General features: G+C 34.9%; 1 protein-coding gene across 1 annotated transcript in view; it reads right to left on the bottom strand.

Moving 5' to 3' along the window:
* psma4 (proteasome 20S subunit alpha 4) overlaps window positions 1-10,345 on the bottom strand; it is a 25,986-nt gene extending 15,641 nt beyond the window's left edge. The window contains exons 1-4 of the mRNA XM_039773567.1: window positions 10,258-10,345; window positions 5,516-5,542; window positions 5,005-5,047; window positions 4,514-4,676 (exon numbers count right to left, since the gene is read on the bottom strand). Coding sequence (XP_039629501.1) covers window positions 4,514-4,676; window positions 5,005-5,047; window positions 5,516-5,518 — 209 coding nt within the window. The 5' untranslated portion in view covers window positions 5,519-5,542; window positions 10,258-10,345. The remainder of the gene's footprint in view (window positions 1-4,513; window positions 4,677-5,004; window positions 5,048-5,515; window positions 5,543-10,257) is intronic.
* Between the last annotated feature and the right edge of the window lie 775 nt (window positions 10,346-11,120).

Below are 11,120 nucleotides of genomic sequence, written 5' to 3'. Positions count from 1 at the left end.
TAAGGAAGGAGAAAGAAATATGAAGTTCCACTTGCTGCATTAGCATTGCCTTTCCTTAACGAGCCAGTGTAAATACAAATTGCTGTACACAGGGTGAGGACCACCTTTGGAGGTAGAGGTTGAGTGAAGTAGGAATTGCTAAAAAGAACACAATTTAAATTGAAAACGTTAAACACCCATCTGCAAACTACAAAATACATGGAGTATAACTGTACAGTTTTCTTTTAATAACATTTGTAATTGAAATGACACAAAATAATTGGCAAGTACTGTATTTCTGTCCTTAATTATGGAAGACAATTAACAGTAAGCACGGCATGAAATGATGAGCAACTTTCTTTCAACTGCATTTACATAACACACATGCCACAACATAACAAGTCCCACAGCTCCCTAACAAAGAAGTGTGGGAAAATGGGTGTTAAAGGCTACAGCACAAGAAAATGCCAAAGAGCTTCACTTCTCCCTTGTCCCTGTTACCAACCAATAAAAAGGCATGTTTCAGCTACAGCTAGTTGTTGGAAAATTAAATGTTTCCATGGAACCAAATTTTCACTTGATCACCGATTCACTGTCTCAACCACCTTCATTACTTGCTCACGTTCCAATGAATCAAACTTTTCCTTTGTATGCTGGAATGAGCACACTTTTCAGATCATCAGAAATCCCCCCCTGCACACACAGTTATGAAGAAAAAAAAAAAGTTGCAGTTCATTTATTCTATTTTTTTATTATATATAATCATTATCCCACTTTTTTCCTAAATCTTCCCCATCTACTTCTACCTGATATCCTTAATCCCAAAGTTATCAGTCATGTTCCTTCTACAACTTATGGAGGAGCTTTTCCAACAAAACATGTATGCAAATAAACAAATGTATTGTAAAATGTGATAAACAAAATAAGTATGCATAAGTAATTAAATGTGACATGAAATGTGTATTTTTTGCTTATTTTATTATTCAGTTAATTATTTCCTTCATTTATTTATTTAAATGACACTTTAGACAACATGAAGTACATCTTGAAATAAAAACTTTTCAAAGAGCAATTCATGCGCGTGTGGTGTCTCTGGCAAAAGAAAAGAAGAGATAAATACATAAAGCAACAAAATACATATGTCTTATGTCACACACACACGCACATATATAGATTATATACATATATTATATATGATACAAATATATTTTAATGCGATATTTAGTTATTTATTTTTTATTTTATCTAACATCATATTTCACAATACCTTTATTTAAATTTGTCCAAAATATTCCTCTATACTACTTGCTTTAGCCATCATCTTTGCAAACCTAAACACATGTCTCTTTCCATTCTCATTTTGCAGATCACTTGCAAACTCCTGTCCCTCCCTTACCTCCTTGGACTTTTATAACTGCTCTTGTGGTATTCGAATTTGCTTCCGTATAGCACACCCTGTCACCTTCTGCCATTGTTTTTTGATACTCCTTACAGGATCTCTATTTTTTCTCAATTACCACCTCTTCCTTAGCATTCCACCACCATATTTCCCTTCTGTCTCTGTGATCTCAATAAACTTCTGTGGTTTTCAACTACATGTTCTTTGTGTCTCACTTGCCATTCACACCTCATGATTCAGATACATCATTTTCTTTTATTTTTATTTTTTCAGTAAACTACCCAACACTAATTTGGATGACATGTTTCAAATTTTTTGCTTTGTGTCCTCCCCCACCATAACCTATCGTCTATGTGGAACAAGCTAAAGCTTTAGGTTCATCAAAAATTTTGATCTCTGGTTTTCGACAGATCTAAACATTTTAGGGTCTCCCGATACCAAAAACATAGATACTGCGAGGATGTGTGTGTGTGATGTGTCACAGTTACTTGAAGTCAGTCCAGAGCTAAAACAGCTGGATGTAAAAATACCAAATTACAAAACTTAAGCCTGTTACGAGATGACAATGCGCCGATTAGTTTATGAGCCATATCATGCAAGAGAAAGAGGCACTTTAGAGGAACCCCCAAATGCCATAATTCTGCAACTAATTATGAATTCTTCTCGTCAATTGCTATCGTAATGACCTATTTTATGATCAGAAAGATCAGCATCAGAGCAGTAAATAATTATTGAAATGTTACAGAATACGGTAAGTTCCGGTAACTTGATTCGTAGTGCACAAAGTCTACCGACGCTCATGTCTGAATTTTTCAACATACGACGACAGTGACTGTTAACCCCTGTAATCTGAGGATAAAATAAGATTATTGTCCCTCTTGCAAGTTGTAAAAAGCAAAAATTACCATCATGAAGACCATTAAAATTTCTACTTCAATACCTCCCAATGATGACATTTAAAAATGAGAATTACAAAGCATGTGCAAAGTAGTCTGTAGATGCCCCCACCTGCCCATGTCAAACAGAAACTCGGAGAACCTAGCCAAACAATAGACAAAAGAAATACAATTCATGATAGTTTCAGATGTACCGCAGAGAGGCTGGTTTGGTGGTAGAGGAAATGAAGAACAGGATGTGAGGAAATGGTATTAAGGAGAGAGTATAAGGATTGTGGCTTGAAATATTTGATGTATGACAGGAAAAATCAAGCTAAGTGGTGGACGTGCCGAGTAGAACGAGATCAAAAATGTGGTACATACAGGAGACGAGGTGGAAAGATAAAAGTTTTAGAATTCTTAGATGGAACAGAGGATGTTACAAGTTTTTCTGGAAGGATAGAAGTAATGGCAATACAGTACTGGTGTTGGTGTATCTGTGTCTGAGAAATGGGCTGGCAAAGCAGTGGAGATGAAAAGATTAAATAAGCATTTTGTATTAATTGATGATTTATGACTGATGAATATATTCTTGGCATACTGTCAACGAAGAGAGACAAGTTGATGGAGGTGATGTCTAGGCCACATCAGGGGAAAGCAATAATGCTTGATGACATGAATGGGCATACTGGAGCCTGTGCTGATGGTTATGAGAATGTTTATGGGGGCTTTAGCTTTAAGCCCCCAGAAATAGAGAGTGTGAGAAGATTCAGGAATTTGTGATAGAAATGGCTGAGTGCAACACCATATTTAAGGAGGAGGAAAATAAGATGTTGACTGTGCACTTTACGTCCTAGTTTGTAAGAAGCCCAAATGACTGTAAGAAAATGTGAACAGTGTGCATTATACTACTACTACTACTACTAGTAGCGGATCTTTTAGTTAGATAAATAACATAAGTGAGAGGAAATATATACTGAAATTGAAGAAAGTATAAAAAGTAGTTGCAAAATAAACTGTGTTGCAGTTTCAGTTAAATTTGTGCCATTTGAATAAGAATGTGTTTAGTTCCTGTCTGCAAGCATTTAAATGCATCAGTTATGCATGCATTTATTTAGCTTGCACCTGCCTGTCATTTATTACTTCAGTAGTGGTCTCTAGTTGGAGAGAGAATCATTGTGCTAATGATACAGATCATCAACTAGAATGAGGTGGTTGCTAGGTAACAGCCCATGAAAAGCGTTTTGGTAGCTGTAAAGAAAACACAGTAATGTGCACAATAGGATTTAGTATGTCAAGTATTGTATGTAAAATATACAACATATTACATTTTTAAAAAATAAACTGCAATCCTCAATTATGATATCAACAAGCATAATGGGAATGGGTATATTTTTGAATTATATCACAGCTTGTTCCAGCTGCCGCTGTAAACTTTCCCATCACTGGGGGAAGTGTCCTCCAGGTTCATCACTTGCTGCTAAATGCAGTGGTAGGTTTAAATTGCATCCACTTTTGTGTCTTTATCCGATCCGCAGATAATAAATAAACAAACAAACTACCTTTGCTAAACCTTTTGCTAATATTTCTGTCTTTTTGAATTCATCTTTTGGTTCCTGACTTTCGTTTTGCCCTTCTGACTTCGATGTTCATTTCACAATTTGGTTTCGTTGTTTTCAGCACTTTTAGAACTCCAGATTTTGGACCTTTTGTCTATCTCCTGGTTTGCCCTTTAATAATCTTGTCAGCTTCCACACTGATTTTACCGGTGTGGTACACATCATAAGCGCTATACAACTGCAGAAAACAACGCAGGTAAATAAATACAGGAGTGTAACAGTGGCCTTAGGAAGCAATATTCCTTGTTTTCCAGACAAAGAAAAAACCAACAACTTTAAAATCACAGAAAACTACTTAGTGAGTTTAACATTTCACAATTGCAGAATTGACTGCAAAAATGATTTGTGTGTCAGTTTCACAAAACTATGTGCAAATTGAAACTTGCCTGTTTTTCTAAAAACTAAAGAGAAGTAAATTTGCAGAAATATTCATGGGAAAAGCAAATGAGGTTTAGGAATAGCATTAAAAGAATAAGAATAAGACTGATCCACACAAACATTACCCAAGGCTAGAACATTATCCATAAAAATCAACTTGCTAGGATGACCATTTCATTGTTGTTTAATTCTTAGTCAATAGTCTTTAAAACTCATTAACAGGATATTTACTCTTAGGTAATGAATAAACAAGGGTATCTTACTCATTAAGTTTGTATATTTTCTCTGAAAAGAACACTTCGTCGAGCAATTTGTGAATGTTGCGCCTCTCGGCTGCTAGCAAAACTCCATCATTTGCTAAGATCCCAAGGCATGTGCCAGCATGTCCAATTGCTTCCATAGCATATTCCACCTGATAAAGACGACCTAAAAGACAGTTGCTTGTTTAGTTTTGGTTCAAACTAATAAGTAGATTAGAAAATATTCTGTCTAAAATGAAAGTTAAGAAATTCACTTCAACAATTGTTTACTTTAAAATTAGATTAACTAATTAAAAGATCATTACAGTGAGAGTGTATGAAAGAGAAGCTAGCGGCAGTAAGTTCCAGTAATGTTAGGTGTGTCACACAGATAACCATTAATTAGCCACTCAGTCAATAATAGCACAGTTCCATATTTAGCAGGCTACTGGAATTAAATTTGGATAAAAATATTTTGGAAAGCCTCAAGAAAATATCCACAGAAAGATACTTGCCTTCTGGGGAAAAGATTGTTGTTCTGGAGTCATACCTTCGAGACTAAAATGAAAACATATCCACACAACAACAGTTAAAATCAGGAAGAAGAGTAACATAATAGCAAAAATCTCAATGCAACTAAAGAGAACTTACATTTTATTTGTTACATTACTAGGATAAAATGCATGCTGACTGAACAACTTCACATAATTTACTCTTAACAAAATAAAAAGAAGAAAATCAACACTTGATCATGTAACATTAGAAATATTTTTTTACTTAGTTTTAATGATGATTTTTCAATATTCTCAAAATTAAATTGTTAAATTGATGAACACATAATTTAAATAAGCAAAAAAGAATTGATGTTTTTGTTTATGTCAAAGAATGAATTTACTGGCGTCAGTTACTGGATGTCAAAGGGAGAAGCAAAGTAGTAAAATAGAGGTAAAAATTAATGAGCTACCATAAGTGTCTAGTGTGGCTCAATAGCAAACCGGAATAAAAAAAATTAAAAAAAATACTCACCATTGTTTATCCAGATGTTTGAAAAAGCTTATAAAAAAAAAAAATAATAATTAATTAATAAATAAATTAACAGCTTATATAAAACATGGCAAAGATTTCAAAAATCAGCAATGTGTCTGGGAAATTAAATCAATAATTAACATTCCTTGAATATTAAGATATTTCAGGAAAAAAATATTAGTAAACAATAAATTTGTTAGCTTAACAGCTACATTTATGTATTTAATGCATAAATATGTTAGCCTTGTATGTTCTTGACAAACATCTTCTGAACATTTTATTAGAACTGTGGCTTTTAATAATAATTTATTTTCTTGCATTTTATAAGGATAATACTCAGTGTACATATTTTATTAGTTAAAAAAAAATGAATTTTAAAGGGATATTATTTAACCCAGCCACAGGGGATGCACAAACCAGTGTTTCTTTGTACTGGTCCCAAGGCCGGATAAATGGGGAGGGCTACGTCAGGAAGGGCATCCGGTGTAAAATTTTGCCAAGTCAATATGCGGACAACGTAGATGATCCGCTGTGGCAACCCCTAACGGGAACAGCCGAAAGAAGAAGAAGATTTCATTTTGCATTTTTTATCGTCACTGTTAACAAAAGTAAATAGATAGCACTTGTGGTCTGCAGTAGAATTATAAAAATACCACTTTAAAATAGAACATAAAACTTACACGGCTGGTTATACCGGAACGTAGTGGAAAATGTTTAAAAGAATACATAAATAAAAAGGAAAAAAAAAAAACAGTATCAGAATTGTCCAGTTTTTAGAACAGGTATTGGTCCTAAAAAAAGCTGATCAGAGCATACCTAATTCTGATGAAATTGTTTATTATTATGTCATAATACTGAATATTTTAAGTACTTCCATGCAATAAGGCCCCATAAACTCAACAAAATTCTCTTTTGATTGAGACACAAGGACCTCGCACAATGGAACTTAATGATTCATGCAAAAAAAGCTCACTTTTACTACATGCCAAACCATGCCCAAAGCCAACCAAGAGAATTAGGTATTTTTCTTTGAACTGGACAGAGAGTTCTCAACCCAGTGGTAAAGATGCAATTACTAAGTGGTACATGACAGAACATAAAGAATAATGAAAGCATGATAAAATGCTGGGCAACAGTTGAGGAAATAAAAGCAATTACTAAGATTAATGTTAAGGTTACAGGAAGGGATGTTAACTATGCATTCCAAATCTGACATTCATGTTTTGTGGTAAACTTGTTTGACCTAAAATCAATTTCAGAACAGTTTTAGAGATTACTACGTTAATGTAGAAAAATATATGAAAATGAAGTTTAACAAGTAGTAATTATAAAATAAACATATCTAACCTTTCACTACAAAGTTCATTAATTTCATATCAAAAGCGTTACTGTTACTGTTTCGGGCAGTTGGCATCATTCTGTTACCTTGGCCCTTCCTTAAAAAAATAAATATAGAAGAGGCTAAACATAGAAGCAGACCTGCACTCGATGTTACCAAAACTGACTCGCAACATAAAAATCTTCTGTGACAGAAACCCAGCCGTAGCCTTTACAATATTCTTATATTAAAAATAGCTTAATAAAGGAATACTCCATCCTAAATTTTTTTTATGTTCTTGCCCCGTGTACTTTGTAGTGGTAGCTAAGAAAAAAATTGTAATCTTCCTTTCATGAAGAATTAGAGTAAACAGTTTATGGCCCAATATAAAGTAATGGTGACCCGTTCTGTCCAACAGCACATGATGTGAAAAATGACCATGGAAAGAAAAAGCAATGTTCATGCAACTCTCATAATTCAAATACCCCATTATCAATTTGCATGCACAAAAACACAAAATGCATGCATTGTTTTCTAAAATATTATTTATGCTGCTTCCAGAAAACAACAAAAAAGATAAACAGGAAAGGCACATTCCCATAACACAGAGCATATGAACTGAAGGCAGGACTCGTGATCAATGAATTAGGTGGAAAGGCAGATCTTCAATACAAATGCACAGTATCAATGAAGTGCACCTTTCCTGCTCATCTTATTCAATACGTTTTCCAAAAGTATTAATAAAAGGTAACCCAAAAAATGCATGTATCTTGCGCAAACAAATGAACAATAGACATGTAGATTAGGCAGCACGAGTTACACAAGAATATTTTTTGTTCTTTCCATAGACATAATTCACACTGTTCCCTGCCACTGCTGGTGACCATCTGGTCCTAATGAGAATCTTTCCTATGTACTTTCTCCATGACAACATGAGATTAAAATGTTTTCATTTTTTTAAATTTCATGAGGTAGGTAGCATGCAAAAAAAATGTCATTTTTAGGTGGAGTATGTCCCCACCATCACTGTACTTGAAAAAAGAAGTTTAATTAACAAAATGATTCACAGGTAAGGGAAATATATTTAAATCCTCTGCTTCTTCTTACTTCTTGTACTGTGGTACAGCGTTCTGGCCCACTTCAATCTGTGGGTAAAATACAAGCCAGGAGTGACAGCATGCCCAGGTAAGTTTAAACGTTTGCTCAGCTCAGCACAGCTCAGCTCACAGACAGAACATTGAGGAGGTGGACATTACAGTGCTTTTAAGTGGGCTGCTACAAGCACCTCTTTCAATTTGTACTTACAGTACCAGCAACGTTTCTTAGCATACCGAGGAGTAACCCCTCAACACCTACCCTCGAATGATAGTGTAATGAGGTGCTCCAACATCACCCTCCCATGACTGATATCTTGTTTAAAAGTAGTAAGGAAAGATTAGAAGGAGTAATCCATCAACTAAACAGAGCACTGCCAGTAATTTGGTTCCACTACATGCACTGGGACATACTTTTATAATATTACTTCTTTTCATCTATTCTTAACTGTGCAATGCTTAAAACGTTCAATTTATTGTACAACCCATGTAAATGTAAAAAAACTGATCTATGGCACAAATGTTTTACTCATGGGTAATTGTAGACTATGCTGTATAAAAGTAACAGCTAATAACCAATAATATTAACCACTGTTTAAAAAATATGTACAGAAAAGTACTCAATCTGTTATGTAGTACTTCTGATACATCCGATTAACAGCACTAGAACAGAGGCCCATTGTCCTAAGAAATTTCCTGGACAAAGCTGGACAACACAGCTAGTACTTAAAAATATGTACATTGTATAATCAGATTTATTATACTTTTGTTGTATTAAAACACCATAGGTTTTTTTTTTAAAAAAAAAACAAAAAAAAGAGACAGGGTCAAACGTTTAAATATGTATTTTAAAACTGCTGCAGATTTTAAAATTGTTGAAGACAATCAGCATTGCACCGAAGACGATACGATGTTACAGTTATGTTTTGCTACCTGTTCATAAATGACCTCACTAAAACTTTTAAACATCACAATTTAATGTTTTATACATTTTGTGCAATATATTTTCGGTGTCATGTATATTGTAATGTTTAACTGTATTTACCCTGTTATATGTAAGACTGTAACAGAAATTCCTAGCCACTATGTTGTATGGCAGTTAAGTTCAGTTCAATAAAAATGTCTGGGCCGCTCAACTCGCGTTAGATTTTCATGCTGCTTCACCAACCCTTGCCAGTCCAGACGTTTTTCTTTGAAAATGATCACTCATTGACTAGCTACCTATCTAAAATTCAAGAAATTTGTTCCACAAGTAATTAATGGTAATAATGGGCAAATCAAAAGAGGAGGCTATGAGGGGAGACCCTCCGTCCAGTGGAACAGACACAAGTGGGTGAGTGGATGACAGTCCTGCAGGCCTAGAAGTGCACCGTGTTCATGACTAATCGATCCCTCCTAGGCCCACAATCACAAACATGAATGCCTGTTCATCAGAAATCTGGCACTTTCTAGAAACTCCTTAAACTGAAGCAGCCTTAATCAAAACGATGAGACCAATGGTGCCCGGAAAACGGCAGATCAGTGTTCAAAAAATAAGTTACTAAATACAAAAAAAAATCATCCAAATTCAGCCATGCAATTAAGCATGCGGTACGTTCATATTTCACAGGTGTAAGTTCACAACTTTTCGCTACATAGGCAAAAGCAACGCAAAAGGCCATTCAGATTATAAAAATAAATCACGAATACGGCATTCTGATGCTGCGGTCGGCTACCTTGTATTTTCCTTTCAGGTAACCCGTGAATATTGCATAGTTAACAAATGTGTTATTCGTGATAGTAATGTTCTTAAGCAGTTTCATTTTTCCGCCCTTGACAATGTGCGAAAGTGAAAACAAAACCAACGGGGCAGCAGATAAACATTTTAGCACCACGATAACAGGGGGATTTAACAGAAACTTTTTTCGTATAATTTACTTTTGTCAATGCCTTATTAAAAAAAAAATAATAAGTTGGGACCAGCAGGCATCAGGGAAAATATCAATTAAAATTTATGAATTGAATAAAAAATCAATTACCAAAAATGTGCAAAGAAATAATAATAAAAAAAAATTAACGAACAATAACTCGAGTTACAAAGCAATTTTGGGGGTTCTATGTCGTTTATACTACTGCCAAATGAGTGGATCCCAGCATAAAATACAGAACACTAATACTGTAAACGGAGGGAGGATGAAACAGCATCTTTTCCACAGCCAATTACTACTATGAATACAATAAACACAACAGTAAGTGTCAATTTTTCTAGTTTAAACTCAACAAAACAAATAAATAATTCGCTGTGCCCCTCTTATTTCTGCTTATAAAAAGTAATCTAAAACATCTTTTACCTCGTCGTATCGATCTCGCGCTGTGAAAGGCTTCCGGAAGTATATTCGCCGGTTCTAATGTTTGTAATAAGGAGAGCGGCTTTCCCAGACAAGGGGATAGCAATTTTATATATTGCCATCTAGCGACGTGGAGTGTTCTAGTAAATTTCAAGAAAGATGAAAAGAAGGGTCTGTTGTAGCTTGTAATATCTATGACGTAGATTAGGTAATGCCAACAACGTCAATCACAGAACGCCCTTTGACTGACAAAACCATCTTACAACCCTAATCTTAACCAGTGTAACGGGGCCCTAATGTTAATCATAGTCTAATACAATGGGTGTTGCGTGACTGACATTGAGGGCGTTTCGTGATGTTGGGGCATTACAGTACTGACCTCATAGGTACTGCGGTCTGCAGTTATACTCTGTTGGACTCTGTTGAAGCTGAACTGTAGAATTTAAAGATGATTGGAAGAGTTACAGAGGCATGGAAAAAGTATTCAATTTTCTGCATCACAAAAGATTTGTGCATATATTTATCCATTCAGTATTTTTAATGTGAGTTGTTAAGCTGTAAAAGTTCATTTCAAAAGTCAAAATAAACCATTCTGTGTAGATATTTAACTGAAGAAGAAAAACTCAAAAAATGTTGCTGACTTCAGTGTTCAAGCCCTGCACATTAATACTTTGTCAATAACCCTTTTGCTGGAAAAAGAGTTATTGTTTGGGGGTATGTAAGTATGTTTCAGCTCTGCACATTGTTCAGGAGGGATTCTTTCACATTCTTCTTGGCAGAATTGCTAGAGATTCTCTTGGTCGGTGGGATGGTGCCTCTGGACAGCAGATTTCAGATAGTGCCACAGATTCACATTAGGGTTAAGA

Source organism: Polypterus senegalus, chromosome 12 (assembly GCF_016835505.1).
Source record: "Polypterus senegalus isolate Bchr_013 chromosome 12, ASM1683550v1, whole genome shotgun sequence".
Taxonomy (NCBI): Eukaryota; Metazoa; Chordata; class Cladistia; order Polypteriformes; family Polypteridae; genus Polypterus; species Polypterus senegalus.
The sequence above is the reverse complement of the archived record's forward strand: the minus strand, read 5'-3'. Positions and strand labels throughout refer to the sequence as shown.